Raw genomic sequence first — 22302 nt, 5'->3', positions numbered from 1 at the left:
TATAGCGGGCCACATGTTTGCTACTGTAGCCTTTTATTATCACTTTTGTAAGGGAAGCTTCGTAATGGAATTGTTTAAATGAAATACCGACTGATATATTCAGACTGAGTTCGATTTTTCAAACTGTTATTCCCAAAAGTGAATCATTCGATCTCAGAGCTCCCACTATAAACTTGGAAATCAGTAATCTGTTTTTTTTCTTATTTCGTTTATTATATTTGAAAGTAACTTAAAAAAAGTACGTGCGTACAAAGTACACATGTCAGAAGTGATACTTCTTTGGTAAACTAATTTTTAAGTCATGTTCATATTTAACAAATCTAAAACTTTAGATTTCTGAGACTTAAAGAAAGATATGTTAGGAATATTAAAATATGAAAAATTATGAATTTATTTTTTTAAATTTGTTTCTTCGATAATAAAAACACGTGGCATTTTTATATACAATTCTCTTTACGAAATTTTAATTAAAAAATAGAATTTCTATACGGTAATTCACCCTTCTCACTCTTTCTCAATCGATCTCAATCGTTCTCTCCCTTTTCTTCGACAAAAAACGCTGCACATCTTCGTGACGTTCCGTAAAAAACTTACCCTCATGCGCCTAAAGAAGTTTCACTTCAATAATATATATACCATCAAATAATAAGATATTTTTATGTATCATTTTATTTTAAATTTGTTGAAAAGTAAGCGATCAGCTTTCCATTGAATATCTTTGGGTAATAACGATGAGTTAATTTCAATAAATTCAGTAATAATTTACAAATATTTATCAAACAATAAAAATCTTATACAGAATTTTCCACTACATAACTTCCTTTTTCCAGCGAGCGTCATTTTTCAAAGGAGTCGATGAAAAAATAAAGCGTCTGCGTCCCTGGTCTGAGACGTGTTTACAACTTATACAATAATTCAAATAGCGTACAGCAAATTTATGCAGCTGCACGGTAACATACTTCAATGGCTGCATTGAAAAGCATTTTATTTTCATGGCGCCCTGGTACCTAGTATTTTCGAATTCAGCCAGAGAGCCTCGAACGTGTTAGGTGGCAATATGAATTTATGATCATGGCGAATTAAATGCGTTAAAGTCGAACGTGATTCGGCGAAATACGCATCGGAATTTAATTAAGCTTTTGCACTTGACTGCGCATTTCGCCTGTGCTGCAGATGTATGCGAAAGTCAATGGAGTAACGTCTAGTCATAGGCTGAAAGTGTATTTCCGATTACCACTAAATACAGGCTGAGACTATATTGATTTATATTCATAATATAACTGTTACCGTAAAATCTTACGAGCATCATTGCAAAGAAGTATTTAACAAACTATTTAGTAAAGTGAACTTATTCCATTGACATCTAAAATATGACATATAATTAAAAAAAAAAATTATATTGTTAACTTTTAAATTTATTTTATTTACTACACACCTTTACATAAGACTTCATTACTTAAACTGCTAACTTTTACTATTTTTTTTTTTTTTAATTCCATTTCTTTCTTTTTTTGCGACTGAGGCGCAAACTAGCTGTTGTGGTCTCTGGCAGAATGACCAGCGCTGTGGAACATTCTACTCCTCAGCATAATGCTGAGCCAGGGCCAATTACAGCCACAGCACACACGCACTTGAAACGAACCGAATGGGAAAAGGGATTTTTTTTTCATATTAGTTAAAAAAAATCGTTGATTATTGTTATTTTGTGTGTTTATGTGTGTGTGTTTTTGTTTGTAATAAATGATATGTCTATGTCTACTTAGGCTCCTGCAAGAAGAGAGCGTACCAATTCTTAAAAGGCCGGCAACGCACTCGCGAGCCCTCTGGCATCACTAAACATCAGGTGAGCCTCCTGCCCGTTTCACCCCTGTTCTATAAAACATACTAACAAGGTTTGAAATAGCAATATATGTTTAGACAGATATTTATTTATTAAAGTAAATCACATCAGATATATTGCATTTTATACGGTATAAGTGACAATCTATTCTACAATACATGACAATTACGGTAAATCTAAATTTTACAAAAAGAAATAAAAATATACAGCAATTACAATTTTAATAAACCAAGGACAAAACGAATATAGCATTTTAATTAAGAAATTGTACTATTGACTCATTAATAATGGTTGAAAGTGCTTACAAAAATTTTGTTACAAAAAACCAACCTTGATCTGAGTACTGGAAAGTAAATTAAGAACCATTATTTATTTTACTGACCTTCGTATGTGCATTTAAGTTATCTATATGAAATTAAATAATACATTATTATTTATATGATGGTTTTATCAAAATTATTGAGTACAAACAAAATCCCTAAATACTTGGAATTGCTTAAAAGCTTGACAAAAGAACCAAAATGTACTTAATCCAGGGTTCATTTTAATTTAAGAAAGGAAAATATAAAAAATAATTCATTTTAGTTAGGCTTACTAGATGAAATTTAAGTCTTTAAGTGGCTTCTTCAAGCAGTTCCGGCTGCGACAAAAGGGATCCACAGAGCCAGGGATGGCGGGCAAAGAAATTCTAATTGGCTGCCAAATAAAAGCCCATACAAATGAACCTTACTTTGAAGAAGCATTAATACCTTTTATTGAGAAAATCAAAACGCCGATATATTTAAATACGCTCATAAGTAGGCTAATTTCGTATTATACGCTACAATAATTATTTAAAAACCTTAGAAGTCCTTAGAAAAATAACGAAAGCGTTTCTTTAAGTTTTTGTACAACGTGATCCTGACGTGACGTGCTCGAATTGCTACAAATATTGCAATAACGATATCTTCAAGTAATCTACCAGTGGAGGCACCAAATGTGTTTAGCTATTTAGGACATTCAATTAATAATTAATAGAAAAATAATTGAAATTAGAATGTAAGTGCGTGCTCCTATTTCAATATCCTCCTGCTGATAGAGGAAAATCTTTTATTTATTATTATTAATTAACGATTAATTATTTTAATATGTCACGTGGAACATGGTGTAATGGTTGCAATTCCTTACAAACATTGTGTAAATAAAACTTGGCGATTAAGAAGAGTGGCGGAGAGTTTATTGCCAGTTCTTTTCGTCCGTTCTACGGCCTTGATTAGAGAACTGGCGATAAATGTAAAATGAGAAGCATTTAATATGTATTTATTTATTGACGTTCATAATGTGTACATTGTGTTACCTAAATGAATTTGAAAAGTACAAAGATTATCCAAAAATGAATGTCGTGGCATCTTAATACATTCGGAAATAACGTATTTTTTTGTTGTATCTATTATGATAATATATGCACTACAATTGGGAACTTAAATAGAGTTTCAAGAAATCTAATAAACTTAATAAAGTTAATTTTCAAGTCATATTTTAATTGTTAAAAATATTACGTTAAGTTTATGTCGGATTTGTAATGTTCGACCTCAATTTGATAAAACATTTTATATCGGTAACAAAATTTATTTGTTCGAGGTTTTGCTCAGAATATTCAAGCGATATATTTTTGAAGACGACGTGATTTATTAATGTTCCTAGACGTCATTTAGGCAGCATTTGTGGCACATTCAGGACACATCAAAGTTCCTATAACGTTAATATTGTTAAGCTTTTTCTTTAGTACTACGTTTATATTTACTTATTTAAGAAGTGCTAAGCTAACGTCGTTAGACTATTTCAAACGTGTCATACCACTATAAAATAACAAAACCTAGAATAATACTACCAGTATTGGAAGGAAAATGCTGGACTATTAAAATAAGTTTCATTTTAACGCTTTTAAAATACATTTGAAAATCTGTTACAACGCAATATATTAAAAAAAATTATCTGTTTCATGATCATATGTCAATCTAATAGGCAAGTAGGTGATCAGCTTCCTGTGCCTGACACACGCCGTCGTCTTTTAGGGTCTAAAGTAAGCCGGCTTCCTCACGATGTTCTCCTTCACGGTTCGAGCGAATGTTAAATGCGCACATAGAAATAAAGTCCATTGGTGCACAGCCGAGTGTAGAACCTAGGATTCAAGGATGAGAGTCGCACGCTAAAGCCACTAGGCCAACACTACAAAATATTAATAAAGTATAATATAAAATTATCGAATAATTAAGTAAGACTTAAACTCTATGTGATTCGTCTAAGTACATATTCTTTAAAATATATCTTTTAATTAATTCATATATTTATAGTGAATGAAATTACTTACGCGATAAATGTTACTATTCAATCGTTTCCAATCGATACGCCTCGAAACAAACTTGGATGGAAAAATAAAGTTTCGATATTTCTTAATAAAATATAAATGGCAGAAGTTTCACACTTGAAGGACGAACAGCAAAAACCATTATGATAAATATGTATTGGAGACTAAATCCTGTATAAAGGGTAACTTTTATGAAAAGATACACGTAATATTATATTTAACACAGAGGTCCAGCGTTCAAATTCTGGCTGAGAACCGATGTATTTATAACTATGAGTGCAATAATCCGGAAAAATCTTGGAAAACCCGGAGACTCTGGGACTAACAAGCTCAGAAGGCTCATGATGAAAAAGGTGAAGTGAACTAGAGGTTTTTTGTAGAACATATTTATTATGAAGAATATAGTTAGTTAAAGTGTGGGCATAATTTTCTCTATCCTATGTAGAAAAAAGAAATGACTAGAAATGTAACAAGGATCTTATGTGTCAATAACAAATAAATATACAGTAATGATAATTGTAGGAATTCATAAATTACAAAGTTCAGCAAAAACTTGCTATAGATAAAAACAAATCCAACCAACAGATTTTTTTTCCATAGGGACCGAAATATGGAACATAAATAAAAGTATGTAAGTTTAGCTATGCCTCGGAGAGTGGGATGCGGTTAGCTGCCCCATCATCACCAAATGATGAGGCAGAATGTTAGAGAATCAAGATATGAAAATTGGAAACAAGAAAATAACTACGACTTTATGACTTTTGAGTGCAGTGTTGGCCTAGTGGCTTCAGCCTGCGAATCTCATCCCTGTCGTAGGTTCAATCTCCGTCTGTGCACCAATAGATTTTCTATGTGCGCATTCAACATTCACACGAACGGTGAAGGAAAACATCGCGATAGGTTTACTAGAATAGAACATACGCACAATGTTAATACACGGAACAAACGCAGGCTACAATTTCCCCGTACTAGACTATCTAAAGTTAGTAATTTTTTTTTGGGGAAAGGGATACTCTTCTTTAATAAAATCCCAGAGGCTCTTTTATCTCTGCCTTTCAATAAATTTAAGAAATGTATTAAAGAAATGCTGTGTAAAAAGGCTTACTATAAAGTCAACGATTATCTAGTTGATAAAAGGGCCTGGGACTAGTGCTAGACAGGCTACCTCTAATTAATTTGCGATATTTGTTTTAAAATAAGTGTTGTTTGATGATTTGCTATTTTAAAAGAGTACCGAGAGTTTTTTACGCCGGCTTTTTCTCTCGGCCTACACCCTCTGTCTTCTTTGCCGATGAGTAGGGATGCCTACAAATTCAAATTTAATGACGTGGAATAAGTGATACATGTATCTTATGTTCCATAATAAACATATTTTATTTATTTATTTTAACCGGCTTGCCTTAGACCCAAAAAATCGACGGCGTGTATCGCGGCACAGGAATTTGATCACCTACTTGCCTATTAGGTTGACAAATCATGAAGCAGATACATAAATCTTAAGGCCTAGACCTAAAATGTTTGTAGCGCCATTGCTTTATTTTTTATGACCTTTGAAAGGAATGTTCATGTTAATAAAAATCACAGTATCGAATATCTATCATCTCTTAGTAAGTATGTCTTAAAGCACAAAACCAATATAAGAAATACTGAATGAATGCCGCGATTTTCGCGTTCATTTTATGTAAATTGAGAAAACGCTCTCTTCTCGCTCGATTTGTGAGGCTTCAGCTAATCTTCCGCCAGTCGACTACAATTTAATCAAAGTAAACAACGCCGGGCTCTGTAATTTATCTAGATTATTTCGTGGCGAGCGGTAGTAATCGTTTTTTTTTCTCCATCTGTCGAGAATGCCCGGGACCGATATAAAGATGAGTGTTTACATAAATGTATGGAAGCTTTTACGGATTATTGAAATTGCTAACTGTACACTCGCAACAGTTGACCGATTCATCCGATGCAGTACATTTGAAGCTAAGATTAATGGGCAATGTACTAAAAAATAAAACATCAGAGCAATAAATCCAGCAATTTAAATTGTACTTGATTAATTTAAACGTTCCAGGCGCGTTTTAAAATCGCAGTTTTGCCATTCTAATTATATGTAAAGTTTATCATTTAAAAAAAGGTAATAAAACAAACGAATGTCGCTATAACCCAACTCTTGGCCTCACATTTCTGTATCTATTCCGTGATCATTACTAATAGGCAAAGTAAGTAATTGACTTTTAGGTCTAAAGCATGCTGGTTTCTTTGTCTTCGTTGTGACCCAGGGATGAGGGTCGCACGTTAAAACCGATCCAATAGATCCAATAGATCCGATAGACCAACGATGGCAATCATCTGAGCAGTTTAAATATAAAACAAAAGACGAGAGCGTGCGTTTACTTGTGATTGGTCAAACGGAAGTAACATGAAACATAATGTCGCGCGCCAACGCGTTTTAAAAATTTTGACCAATCACAATTAAACGAAGATAACAATCGTTAAGTAGTTTAAACATTTACAAGCCTTTTCAATAGTTCCGTAATAATTGTCTATATATTTAAATGTCTAAAATATATATTATGTAAATTATAAGACAGCGTAGTTGTTTTGTTCTTATTCAAAAACAGATTTTTAAAAGTGACTTTAATAAGTAAATAATATGTTCACGAAATTTTTCACGAGTCGGAAGTAAAAACATTTTCAACTGTTGTTTTTCCCATCATGATTTTACCGTGCAATTTTAAGTAGCCAAGAGAATTAAAATTGTAAAAGTAAACGCAGAGAAATATGAAAACATGAGTATAAAATGATTCTCAGTACTCATTTATGTGTACTTAGTGGAATATTCAAAGAATTTCTCATAAATAAATAAATCAGTGGCGCCACAACCTCTTTTAGATCTGGGCCTCAGATTTCTGTATCTGTTTCATGATCATTTTTCAATCTAAGAGGGAAGGTGGTGATCAGCCTCCTGTGCCTGACACACACCGTCGACTTTTTGGGTCTAAGGGTGAGATCTATAGTGCGCACTTAGACTTTGCTCAGACTTAACTACAACCATTCTTTACTTTTTTAAAGGATAATAAAGAAGGTATTACATGAAATGAAACATCAATTTCTGTCTTAGCTTGAGCTTAGCTTAATCTCACCGTTAAAATGTCTATAAATATACTAAATCATAGTTTAACCTTAGTGTTTTTCGTAAGTAAAGTCTGAGCAAAGTCCAAGTGCGCACTATAGATCTCACCCTAAGACATGTCGGTTTCCTCACGATGTTTTCCTTCACCGTTCGAGCGAATGTTAATTGGAAATATTTCTTATATACTTGTAAATATCTAAGTTGGCTTAAGAAAACTAGAAGCTATAACAAATTTTATAAATATACACTATGTAACATACTTCAGGGAGGAATCTGTGTTGGCCTACTTTGAGCGTGCGACCTTCATCTCTGAGCTCGTAGGTTCAAAGCCCGGGTGTTCACCAATAGAAAGGCTACAAAAACTTTCTATGGGTATTGGGTACATTAAACACTCGCTAATACGTGAAAGTAAAATATCGTGAAGAAACTGGCATACCTTAGACTTAATATGAAAACAGGTCTAGTAATGAGCGAACTTTATCTTTGAGGTTGTAGGTTTGAAACCAATAGACTGTATGTTATATGTGGAAATACGTAAAATGTAAATATCGCTAGGAAACCGGCATGTCTTAGACTCAATATGACGACAGAGAAGGCTGGTCACCAACTAGCCTGTTATATAAAAAAATGATGACGAAATAGATAACGATATCTAATTCCAAGATTAAGGGTTGTAGCGGAACTAGTTTTTCCTTTTATGGGAACCATAAATTTTAGCCACAAAGGTCAGGTTCATCCAGGCCCGTTAAGACGTATATCATGATTTAGTAACGAACATCTGAATTTAATAACTTATACATGAAATATAAAGGCCGGCAACGCATTTGCGAGCCGTCTGGCATTGTGAGTGATCATGGGCGGTATCACTTAACATCAGCTTTACTAGCCCGTTTGCCTCATGTTACTTACAAAAATAAAGAATAATTAATTTAAATTCACTCACCTTCTTTCCATCTAATTCATGCGTTCCTTGTGCTAAAACTTTGTCTACACTAGCGGGGTCGCCGAATGTGATAAACCCGAATCCCCTGTAACAAGAAAAATATAATATTAATTCATTTGAATTAGTGATAATGCACATCAGTTTTAAGTGATAAAATAGAACACAAGAGAGTCTTCTCTTTAATAGAGACTGTAAGTAGTGTTATTGGACACTTTCATAGGTTAAATATCCTTATTAATAAATAATGTGAGACTTTACGGAGAGACAATTTAGGAAAAAATATATATGAATTAATAAATACATATATATAAACGAAATATTTAAGACATCTGTTATGAGTAGGACGTTTCAGAGCTGTCTTCAAATTTCATATAACTGTTACTACGAGTCGTAATTAGACGTATATAGGAACCAATGAAGATGATAAAGATAACTCGATTTAATAATATTGTTTATTACATGAAAATCGCTCTCATGAGCAATGGCAGGTGAACAAACAGGGCAACAAGATTGAAAGGGCCACAATGGAAAAGAAAGAGATCCTCTTGCACGGTGGGTTGACGAGCTTAAATAAGTGGGGAAGATTAGGAGAAAAATGCTCAAGATAGAGATGCAGCCAGCCAGCCAGAAAAAAAAAGAAAAAATATTTTATATTTAAGTTTTGATTGGATTTTTTATCAAGAGGGTTGAATGTTTCAAGGTAAATTAATTTTTACATAATTTTCGTATTTAGAAGTCATCTAAAATCTCTTAATTGTTATATTTATTTTACAATTTGAAAGTGTATATAAAATTAGGATGCGGAGGCAGAGAAAGTTTCAAGTTGACAGGGTGTTCACTGATTGCGATGTACTCTAGACACGGTGCTACGTGGAGCGTACAATTGTAGTGTACACGTGCCCTAATAACGTTTGTATTTACTCAGTTCACTTACTCGACTTTAACGCGACGATTTAAGCGAGTGTGTACTGAATTTTAATATTCCATATTTAAATGTACGTCATTCGAATTACAATTTTATTTTTGTTTCGAAAATGACGTATGGAAATTTAAATAAAGAACGAAAACAGATGAAAATTATACTTGAATTTTTCCAGGGAAGAATACAGACTCAAACAACGTATTCTTCAATATAAAATATACTCCTTGTATACGAATGTAATTTATTTATTTAACCGTTTATTCATAATTCACGGCATATAATCATATTAGTGGATTTCGAATCTACAGAGGCCTTACTACGTATTTTAGTCTGAATCTGAGGTTCCTAAATATAACAACTCTCAGCTACACTCTCAAATACATGCTCACACACACCCATTCACATACTCACACATTCACGCATACTTATGTCTAATAAGACTTGTGTTTCATTAGTTGTAACACTAAACACTTTTCTCAAAAAACTGGTTTAAACATGTACCATGTACCACGTAGTAATTGTTATCTAGTTACCCACAACACAGGGACTAGCGTTATATGAATTTTGGCACAATCTATGTGTCATGAATAAAGTTTGTTATTATAATATTAATTATTATTTCGATATTTTTATAAAAAGTCATCGCAGCCCATGGACACCTATTATAGTCGTTACGTTGCCGGCCTTTGAGAAATGAGTATACTCTTTCTTTAAACAATTGGAGGTCGTCTCTCAGGGAAGACCCCCAACGGGATTCGATTCCACATTTCACTAATTTGCAAAAGAAAATGTCGTGTGAAGCGGATTGTGGCAATAATAATATATTTACAATTTTTAATTTAATAATATAGCCAAGACGGATTACACCATATATACGAAGAATATTATGTACTAAGATAGTTCACTAATAATTTATTGTGATATCTGTGTGGGAGTGTGCAATGTGTCAGCGTGTGTAAGTGTTTGTTGCGTTTTAATGTGATCTTAAAAATCCATTCCATTTCCAGGAGATAATCCTTTGAAAATAATCGTATTCTAAGTATTTATATATTCTGACCTACCTATAGAAATACAGTTTGTATAATAATAATCTTAATTTTTATAATACCTTCTCGAAATCACTTACAATCAGGACATCCAGATTACAAGAAATACATTAACAAAATTAACTTTCAAAGCACTGTTATAAATAAAAAAGCTTACGTCAAAGAGCGAGGCACAAAAGCTCTTACCAATTTCTCTGTTTAAAATTTCCATGAGAATAATTTTAGTTCGGTACAAACTAAAAATATTATAATCACCAAAGGTCAGCCTGGCCACTGAGGTTGCTTTAAAATTACAATTTAAAATAAACTAGCTTTCCTCAGTGATTTCAAACGTATTTGGTTCTCATAAATATTCAGTCATTCCGGTCTATGCAGATCTCTCTTTGTACTGCTGGAAATGAAATAGAGAGTAGTCTAACCCTAACGTGACACACACAATAATAGAAGAGAGCGGACGTGAGAGCGAAAACATGGTCTAATCCTAAGATTCCGAAACAAAACTATGTTTGGCGAAGCGAGTTATAGTCTTTGAGACCCAACATTTTACACCTTTGGCCTACCAAATTGAAAATTATTTTGTTGAATGATATTTCGCTGTGTAATTTTAATAAGGTAAAGCCTCTTAACGCCTTACTAGCAGAGTTAATATTTTTTAAACACATTTGCATATTACACTCAATAATTTATATTTCCTTAAGCTGATGTTTAAAGAACTTTATTTCTCTTACAAAATAGTATTTTTTTTACATAAGAAAATATACGTACGAAATACACGTCGCTATAAGCCGTTCTAATTTAAGTATACTAGGCTCATTCTGATAAATATTAAAAATTTTAATACTATTCGCTTATGATCACCTATCTGCGTCTGGAAGAATCTGCTTTTAGCAGTGAGACTTGGGCAGATAGGCCTTAAACCCTGTGTTATTTTCTTATTATTTTTTTCCTATTTTGTGTTACTGTAAATATCGTGTTATTATTATTTATAACAATTAGTAAGTTGTTTATTAATTAGTATTCGTTATCCTTATGCTTTTTAATATATGTTACTTAAGAGTTAATGGCGCGTCTAAACGGGCCATGTTTTGCTGCAATTGATGACTGCAACACTGTGGTCGGCAACATTGCAAACAATAGCAGCCACACTATGCAATATTGCAGTAATGTCCCGGCCATATAGCCAAACATGTTTTGTATAGCCACATATGGCCGATATTGCCCCGATGGGTGGCCGGACAATCGCTAGGCTATCGAATTCAACTGCAATATTGCACAGCCAGTTCTATTGTTGTTTCAGTCACTCTCTTTGTTATGGCACAGTGTATCCTTTTCTACGCGACATGACGTTTGCTATGAGTGAAGTGTGCCTGTTGCTATATTCTGTGTTTTGCGATCAGCTGTATTTGACGTTAGATTACTACGTAAAAATTACTGCTTTTGACATTCTAGTTCTTGAATAATTTATTATCAAGACTTATTTCTAGACTCAAATTGTCTACAGTTTCACGCCTATTTAAGTAAGGTCGAATCCACAATCTCTTCTTTTTCTGTTTCTTTTTTAAAACAATATAAGCTGCTGGGACAAGTGTGATTTCGTCAGCCATTGTTGCCGGTTTGTATAGCCCGTTTAGGAGTCTGCATCATGGGCCATACTATTGCAGACATATTGCAACACATTGCCCAGCCATAGATTGTTCGGCCATCAGCTGCATTAAAATATTTTTCTAATGGCCGGACAATCAGTTGCCAACAGTGCAGCCATCAATTGCAGCAAAACATGGCCCGTTTAGACGCGCCATAATGCATACTTTTAGCAGTGTGAATGACATTTAACGGTGCTACAAGAGCGGTGAGCTTCCTGTCCGTTCGCCTATTGTTCTAAAAATCGCTTCCGCTTATATTATGGTATTGGTTGATCGCGTCCTAGTTTAGCCCAAATCCTACGGTAAAATTTTACACCAGCTGTCAATGAGTTTTTTTTGGCGTAAAAGTTTAATAGTTTATTTAAAATATAACTGGATAGGAATACTGGTTTGGTCTATCAAAAGTTTTGCTATTGAATTTAATCTGACATAAAGTATTAAACAATAAAATATATTTTTATACAATAAAGTTCACAAAAGAGAGAGTGACTTTACATGAATTACAATCTAGCCTATACAATAATTATGGCTAATAAGTAATATTATGTTGACTTAATTCTCTAGAATGCTAATGAATAGCTTAAACTAAGGTAATGTTTATCAACAGTCTCGTGTGTACGAGATACCGCACTTGCCCTTATATTCACTACACTAGGTTTGGTTCCCTTTAGGCATCTTGTTCCTGTTGGATCAAGAAGTTGAAAAATATATAGAAATTCTATTTTAGTTTTTAAATTATTTGGGACATACCGATATAAGTTGTTATAATTTTATATTATATAACCATTTCCTTATAATTTTATATTATATAAATTTTCCTTCATATCACGGTTTTATATTTTATTACCTGGCAACTTATCGAGCTTATCGTCTGATTATGCAAACAGCTTCTTAAAATCTTGTATCTCGGTAATTTTAAACAAGCAAATTGAATAATACCGGCGATTCAGTAAGTCGTTGGCCGCGGGCGATAAATAATAAAAAGCGTTTCCCACTTTAGGACTTGCAAAAATCACAATTTATAGAGCATTTTAATTTCACTTAGCCGATCCATATTTTACATGTGGAGCGCTCGGGCCTTTCTCGAATTAATACTAAATTGAAATTGTAAAAATGGAAATACAATTTTCTCGTTGTATCTCACCCGCTCCTTATTCGTGATGCTGGTATTACCCTCCTAATATTACATAGCGCTTAACATTTTACACGAATTTTCATTACTATATTTTTGCTTTAACCACATTTCATTTTAGTTAAAACGGATTTTTATAAATTTCTTCGTTTATCAACCTAATTAGTAACTCATTATGGAGGTCCAGTATTATTACAAGAAAGCTAAGTACAACATATTAGTTATATATAGATTTGTGAATATAGGATACATATTTTTGAAGTTATACTTCTTTTGGCGCGTTAGGGAAAAATTCGTCCCAAAAACCGACACTCTGAAGTTAGCATAGTCAACATTTTAAAATAAAAAATGTCCCTTTCTTTAATTATATAGAAATATCTTTTTGTGATATTTAAATAAACTTAATTTAACAAGAAAATGCGTTATAATAAAACTTTCAATTTATTAAATCCCTTTTTGCTATAGTTAGTGTCTTTTTTTCTACAAACGTAGAATAAGGCGAAAGATAAAAATTGTATAAAGATTTTTATCTTGTTACGCCGTAAAAGTATAACTTCTAACGCGTGTAAATAAGTACACACACGTGTATTATTTATTTCACTGATCACTGTCAAACAATTTGATTAACAAGTAAACCAAAAATGCGCGTTTATTATTTCAAACAAAATATTAATGTTTTCAATTATTTCGCATTCTCGAAATTCTAAATTGCATGTATCATATGAAGCATAAGACTTGGCTCGTAACCAATGTATGAAATTTCCTTAACTAGGCCTTCATCTAAGATTAAATGAAAACAATATGCTGTGGGTAACAAATATTACGTTTATTATCGCTTAGAATGATTTATTAAATCGATGTGTTGGAAGTCCCATTTGAAGTTACCAGAAATAGATAAAATATATGGCAAAACATAAATATATTTTATGTTTTATAAGTACATTAAACTCCCCTAAAAGCCTCATAAGAGCAGTGTTGGCGTAGGTTCGATCCCCGGCTGTGCACCAATGGATTTTCTTTCTATGTGCGCATTTAACATTCGCTCGAACGGTGAAGGAAAAGATCGTGAGGAAACCGGCTTTAGACCCAAAAAGTCGACAGCGTGTGTCTGGCACAGGAGGATCACCTACTTGCCAATTAGATTGAATCATGAAACAGATTCAGAAGTCTGAGGCCCAGACCTAAAGAGGTTTTAAAAGCCTTATTCTTAGCTCTGTTGATATTAGTACATATTTGATATTGGTGCGAAGGAAAGATATGCATTTTTTCATTTGAAGGTTCAATACAATTTAAATACATCCTCGTTAATCAATAATTGTTCTTACGCCTTTTATTTCGCTACGGGGCAAACGGTCTAGATAATACTAGGCTATTGTGTTTGGAAGAAGAAAATAAATATAGGACCGTCGGGGTAAAACCCTAAACCGCAACGTCAGGAACAAATAGCGGTAACTCCCGTATTCATGGCTCATGGCTGCAGCCCCGGGTGGAAACCGATAGCAATTACTGGCGGAATTAATATCACGCCCAAATGTTGCTCGCACATTTATACGTATTGAGTGCAATATTGTCTCCTTTATTAGTTGCCGGGACAAATGCTGCCGCTGTCGTAATTCCACCCTCATTTCGTTCTTCGATTGCCGTCTTATTTAATCTGGACGATAATTAATAATATCTCTTATGAGCCCGGTGTGCCCTCGTAAAACAAATTAGCGGATAAACGAGTGATCAAATGCTATATCTAGGTACTTATATCCGTGTATGGTAAGTTGGTAAATACATCTCGCAAAATTAAGTTATCCAATAATTAATCTAAATGGACCGTACAGCTGAATGGTTCAAAACAATCAGCCCTGCCGCAAAATACGCGCATTAAATGAAGTGAATGGCTGCCTCTAGGGGATCCCTGATAAATTAAATTGATTAGAATCCCGTCCGATGCTGCCCGTCGATGTTGTACCGCGAAAAATAAAAGTGTATGAAAAATAGCATGTCTAGTTACTCTCGATCCGCGCTGACCACGCGTTGGTTAATTTTCTCATTATATTGACTGTTAGACTGGAATGTTCACAATTTTTATTACAAACGGAAATATTTGAACAACGCTGTAGTCGTAAAATAATGCTTTCCATTTATTTTTCATTATTAACGGTTATTTCTCTGGAATCTTTGTACAAATTGGTGTATTATAATTTACAACGGGTTACAATGCTATCAATCTATAGTATTACACCACTAAACGCAAACTGTATAAAGCTTTTCTTTATAAGAACTTTCTTCATAAAATTATGAATAAGTAGGTAAGTGGATAGCGAGTACGGAAATTCCAAATTTAAACTCTAAAATGTTTAGAATTTCGTAAACATTATCTATGAAAAGGCGTTTATTCCATGCAACCTTTATCTATGGCTTTAGCGACTCAATGCCTCCGTTAGGTGAGCCTTAAACAGCGATTAAAATTTAAGCCCATTTAGAAGGCTTAATCTCATCGCTGCAACGCTCCACTGCATTTTGTGACCCGACGCAAATAAAAGACAATAGGGTTATATTATTGAGTAGCTCACAATATCTGTGGGAATATGAAATTTATTGAATCTATTTCATTATGGATACAATATTAAATTTCCAACCAGTGTTTTTAATTCATATCAAGAGAGCAACTGTATAAACTATTATTTTTTTAATATTACACGTTTTGTAACCTCGCGCAATTATAAAGCTTCGATCAAGTTTCTTGCCGGAATTAAATTAGGAAAACGGTCTAACATCGTATAATTCATGTATGCTACGTGCTTCGTAGCTGCGTAGCCACAAGTGCTACGCTTATTAAAAAGTTTACATATACCATTTTGCTACAAATAAATACTCTTGATAATTACGAAACTCCACGTGAAATACACAAATAATTAAGTTAGGTATTACGTCAGCGGAGTTCACCAAGACTGTAGAGCTGCTTTGAGGACTTATCGACTTCACCATAGCTGTGTTACGTCCTACTTATGTTTATCGTTCGTTCTGTTTGAGTAATATCGCAAATATGAGCTACTTAGATACAACTTGAGCTATTTACCAACGTTGAAGTGACAGTGCAATATACAATAATTAGCTTCAGCTAATTATGCATCCATACACAATTGTTAGTGTAACAAGCTCAATAATTCATCGTATATTATTTGTTTACTGTCTGCATCCGGCATTGTTTACCGAATGAGTACAAGGATACCACGGCATAGGCTGTGTACTAAGTTAATAATTACATAAGCTGTATATGATTATTATCAATTGCTGTAATAAATTCAATAAATCTTTAATATGAATGGATCATATAATCTAATAATACTGTTTGTATGTTACACTGGTCTAATGGAATGGATTACATAGAACAATGTTATCAATTTAATACCATTACGATACGTGTTTTAGAATAGGTATTGTGGATATCGTAAAGTATTTGTAGGTTTTTTCGGAAAAAGATATCACTTATATTTTTAAAAACATAGGCTAATTTTATTTCTATAAAATTCAGATTGATGTTCTGACCATGCAAAAAAGTCGTAAATAATTTATAACAAAAAAAATAATGCCGAGAATAATCTATGCCAATAAGTTTTATATTACTACACTTTACGACAATATACTCAATAATAGTACGATTAAATGTTAATTTAAAACAAATAATAAAATCATAAATCACCTATCAAGTATTAACATTCAAAACGTGACTTCATGTAATTATTTTTGACGGCAAAACTGGTGACAAACAAATTTCGACGCGCCATTCGAATTTAAATGTATTAAATAATTGTCTTCTATTCATAAACGCTTCATCATTTATATTTGTTTGGTAATGATTTTCAATATAATTATTATTTCAGCATTGGTTTACCCGAGGAAAACACATTTAAATCTTCTCTATGGAAATGTGGCTACATTAAAACAAATTGATACTTATACCAGTCGTTTTCAGTAAGTCACTAAATATTATACAGATATTCTACATGATTTTGAGCAAGAAATGTATAATGTAACGATTAATTTTTCTAATTCTATTCTATTTCTACAAACGTACATTATGTTTCCTTAATAAAAATTGCTTTACAGCGTGCATGGTCACGGTGACTGAAGACAAAAGGTGTTGAATGTCAAAAAGTATCACAGCTGTAGAAAACGTTGTGTTATTTGTATTTATTTCCCCGGAGTTGGTATCGACTAACTAATTTAGACGTGATACTTTTTGACATTCAACACCTTTTGTCTTCAGTCGCCGTGACCACGCACGCTGTAAAGCACGCGAAACGTCGGTTAAATTTAAAATTATGTAAAATAATTGTAAATTTATAATAAAACATAACTTCAAATCCGTTAAAAAAGTGTTTTTGTATGTCTAAAAGTTATATCTATAAAAGACAATACTAGAATTATATGTTCACACCCATAATCTGCTCTGTAATGTAATTAATTTGTGGCCAGTACAGAAAGCTCTTTCATAGATTAATGGATTGTATATTGTAAAAGCACACAGCACTCAATTGCACTATTTAAATTAATCACTAGCTTTGTTCCATGGTTATGTTTTCGTTTATTTTACAAACACATAATTTAACTTGTCAATGCCTGTATAATTTAAGTTATAATGGGATAATAAAGCTTAAATTAAGAGTAGTGATTAAGTGATTGTTATAAGTCATAAGGTCATATATTCGGAGCTTGGATGAGCACTAGTTTTTCCTTATATTTATCTTTGTGAAACATTAATACAATTAATATATACTCGTACGGCAAAGAACTTTGCATGTCCCCGCATCTCTGATCAATACATTTCTGACATATAGGAGTCTAACTTAGTATTGACCTTGAATTGTGACCTTGACCCTGTCTTAAGTGATTTTGGGACTCATATTTAACTTTGATAAATATGAGTCCCAAAACGAGTTACTATTATTATATTACAGTATAACTGTCAAATTTTAACTGTTAATATCAGTAACCACATGCCGTCACATATTATAATTACAATGGAATAATTAATATAATTATGAACATTTTATGTAATGAGTTTCTCACGCAGATTTCTGAGAATCCTCTCACATCTAATTAAGTCTACGTTCATTATTTTATACGTAATTTTTACTATACCCTACCGCGTTATCTTAAACAACATTTTATCTAGAATTGCGAAGAAAAATGAACTATTTTCGGAATTTTCTTGAAGTTGATTGATGAATGTTGCTAAAACAGAAAAACGCTTAGGGTTTTCTAGTCATCGTGAATTGTAGGTCACAGTAACGTCGTCTAATAAAGCTAAATTGAATATCAACACTAAGTACCTATAAATTGCACAGCGCATGGGTGGACGGTCGGAGTAAATCTCTGTACATTAGGGAATACTTGAAGAGTCATCATCATTTGATGTTTTAAGTGTATTATCACATAGTGAAAGGGTTACTGTGATAAGTCTGGTCAGGCTTGGTGGTGATACCATGGATGATCGAGAGATTTCTTATTCCTATTTTTTCACCTTTTTCGTTTATTTTTTTTCTTTACGCCCATAGCGCAGGCTTATTGTCTTTCGACTATACCGCCTACTATTTCGTTTATGTTTCCCCGTTATCTTTTATAAGAAAGTAATTGTCTAGTCATTTATTATTTTGGTTTTTTGTTCTACCTCTTTTTTTGTCAGCTTACTAAAGTCAATCTTAATAGGTAAATTCAATGAACTTTCAAAAGGTTAAATTATTATCTTAGAATTTTTTCATCACCAAATCATTGATATATTTTGAACCGTAGACCTAATATTTCCTTCAGACGAAGGTGGCGTGTTAAGTGCCTGTCTCGCACAACAGTTACACGTGTCCAATATTGCAGGTTAACAAGAATCCTTTATACATCGCCAGATAAAAGTTTACAGCCCATACAAACGATTTTCAAATCATATTTATGATTGTCGCCCGAACATCTGCAATGGCCAGTTCGCGTGGAAATTGAAACCTAGTGCATAACGTTTTCACGAACAATTTAAGTTTGTATTGTGCTGTTTTTGCAGCGGTCAGCGCGACCCACCAAGTTTATTGTTGTTTTGTGAGCCTTAAACGTCTTTTGTGGTATAAGTATATCGCTAAAGTTTTCACACTCGAATTCACACCACATACAAAACAGCTTGTGTACCGCAAATAATAATAATCTTTATTCATTTTTCTCACAAAAACTTAGTAGATAAACAAGTGACAGTTATATATTATTATAATTAAATAATTGTGTTTCTTCTATTTAGGGAAAATGCTAGATTGTGTGAGACTGATGCCTGCCTAAGAGTACTTGTGTTACAGGTCATCAGGCCTCTACCACTTCGGATCGACAGAAGGTCTTAAAAAGTAAAGAAAAATATAGTGAGAATAAACAATCATTATTACATAGGCTGCAACGTTAACAAAAAATATTTATAAGGATGTAAGGTGTGTTAGTGTATGTATGTGTGTGGGTGTGTGTCTGTTCAAAGAACGGTTTCGTGGCCGATACACAATTTATACTAAAATAATAAGTCCTGAGAACATACCTCGTTACGATGTATCCTTACCAAGAAGAAAGGCACACAATTGTCAGTCGTTAGGATTTGGAGAAATTGTATTAGTTTGGGAACAAAGAGAGGTAAGACTGATATCTTGCGTCACAATAGTTCACAAAACACTTACTATACATTTATACTTTGAGGACGTAACTATTAACAAATATTAATAACAAAAAGTATCTATCAAAATAAAAGTGAGTCTAACACGTCTAACTCGGGTTACTCGGGTTAGTAAATCTCAACATGACTAACCAAAAATCTGACGATCGGCCGAGTAAAAATATTTTGGATTAACCTCATCAAATTTTTAAACTAAAATTACGTATTTCAAACAGCTGGAATAGTTTTAAACGTCAATCTAAGTTTTATGTGATAACATTTATATTTTTTTTTTACTGTAACGAATGTTAGCAATGGATGACATATAATTTAATCTTGACTTTTGTAATAATACATGTTTTTTAATAATTAAAAAAGTAGTTGTTAAAAAAAATCTTTTCTAATTCAGAGTTAGAGACTAGAGTTAGATTTATTTAATTGTACACTTGACAGTTCGTCAACACCCACTTTTGTCATATACCATATTGCTATATCTCAAGGTAAGAATACAACGTAATATTTATCCCGTCTCACGCTGCAAACTGCACCTTAATGAAGTGATATACGTATAAAGTGTTTTCATTAGAAATTTTCCACTTAGTATCTGAATAACACCAAATCCCTGAGCAAGAGCGACAAGCTCGAGTTATCTTCCTAACAGTGTGGCTAAGTCAGCGAAACTTGGGTGTAATTTAATTTGCATCTGTGTTGAAATATAAGTGTAAGCGGTGGATGAAGCGAGGGGAAAACAAATGAACTTCAGTGACGTCACTTTGAGTAGAATTGCCACTGGTAGATAAGTAAGCATCAAATAATGACTCCCTACTTTTTCCGCAAGTATATAGCGTATTTAATTAAAAAATACAGAAATATATTTGACGGTAAAACACAAGTATCACAATTTCTCCGAGCGTTAAAGCGTCGACATTCATATTATAGTACTTAAAAATAGAAATAACTTGAATTAATTACTAATCTTTAAATGAAACAAACAAAAAATTAAATTCAAATGGTATACAATCATAAAGTTCTACAAAGTGGGGCAGTAGGAACATGTTAAGTCTATTTAAAAAAATCAATAATAATTAGCAGATTCTGATAAAATTTAAAGACATAATGTAAAGACGTCCAAGGCCTATTGCTAAGATTCTCCCGTTAATAATCAAAGTTTTATATTAAGTTTAGGAGTCGGTAGATTTACGTTTCTTATTTAGTCGCCTTTTTTTTTAAATGTTAGCATAATAAAATACAGATTTCGAGAATAAAATGGGTGTTTCACAACAGGAATCGGTTTGTTTAAACATGCTACTATTACTGGCAAATAATATAACTTTTTAATTAAAATTTGAGTGTTAATCTACGAAACCTAATCATTAAATATACTGGATTTAAAACGACAAGCCATTTGAAGGCTGGTAACTCGTGCGACAATTATACTAATGTACCGGTAAGAAAATGAACCCTTCTTTAATTTTCTCTGAATTACCTAATTCCGTTTAATTCGACAAAAGGAGCCAGCAATCAAAAGAACTTATAGGGTCTCCAACGAGGCATTTCCATACAGGGAAGTATTAGTTCGTAACTGATTACATTCCTTGACTTTCTTAAAATTATGTAGAGATGTTATTATATGAAACTGTAAATAAGTCTGGAGAAATTTTAATGACTGTATAAGATAAATATTACATAAGTTATAACTGCTTCCTTAAGGGGAAATATTTATTAGTCCGCCTACCCACACACACACACATAATAACTATCACTAAGAAACAAATTTACATACATATATTTTCAAGGCAGTTTTTGCCAAGAAAAAAGCATAGCAAATCTTAAACGGCCGGCAACGCACTTGCGAGCCGTCTGGCATTGAGAGTGTCCATGGGCAGTATCACTTATCATCAGGTAAGCCTCGTACCGTTAGCCCTCTTAGTATTCCACAAAATTATATCTATATATTAATGTATCTATTGATTTTGGCACACAAAACTTTTTCTGTGAAAGCAAAGATACACAATACATAAAGTTTAAACTACTCAAATGCCTTCACAGAGTGCACATTATGACAAAGATTGTAAGATAAGCAACACAAAAACCGCACAAGTATGAATTCTAGTCGCAGGCACAGTAGGTATAAACGTAAAAATTATCTTAGTACCACGATAACACGTACGTGAACATGTGATTATGTTCCTTGAGCGTTTTAGAATAAAATATGTAAAATTCATGCTAAGATGTGTGGGTATTTCGCTTTGTGCAGCGGGATTTGGGCGCTAGTGCCTTGAGAAAAGTAAATAGTGGTCCAGCAAGGGGTCTAGAAGATCTAAATCAGTCTTTGTCTCACGTTAAACGCTATTCTTTTGTGAGATTTCCTATCTTTGCGGAAATTCGAACGTGGATTGTATTGGATGTCCAAATTGGAGATTTCACAACGCTTTTGTACATTTACAATTCCATTATTTAGTATCGGAAATTATTAGGTACGTTAGGAATTGCTTGGTTAAGGAGTTTTTTCATATTATTAAATGCTAAATGTGAATAGGAAATAACTCAATTTGAAAATAGAATCCCAAGCATAGTTTTAAAAGTAACTTAACTAACCTCTTACTCATAAACAACCTTCTACAATGTGACCGTATTGGCC

General features: G+C 33.0%; 1 protein-coding gene across 6 annotated transcripts in view; it reads right to left on the bottom strand.

Annotated features, from left to right (window-relative positions):
- LOC125053054 (RNA-binding protein Musashi homolog Rbp6) overlaps window positions 1-22302 on the bottom strand; it is a 480872-nt gene that overhangs the window by 238245 nt on the left and 220325 nt on the right. For all 6 annotated transcript variants that reach the window (XM_047654237.1, XM_047654236.1, XM_047654238.1 and 3 more), the window contains exon 4: window positions 8255-8339. In XM_047654237.1, coding sequence (XP_047510193.1) covers window positions 8255-8339 — 85 coding nt within the window. The remainder of the gene's footprint in view (window positions 1-8254; window positions 8340-22302) is intronic.

This window comes from Pieris napi, chromosome 10 (genome assembly GCF_905475465.1).
Source record: "Pieris napi chromosome 10, ilPieNapi1.2, whole genome shotgun sequence".
In the NCBI taxonomy this organism is placed as follows: domain Eukaryota; kingdom Metazoa; phylum Arthropoda; class Insecta; order Lepidoptera; family Pieridae; genus Pieris; species Pieris napi.
The sequence above is the reverse complement of the archived record's forward strand: the minus strand, read 5'-3'. Positions and strand labels throughout refer to the sequence as shown.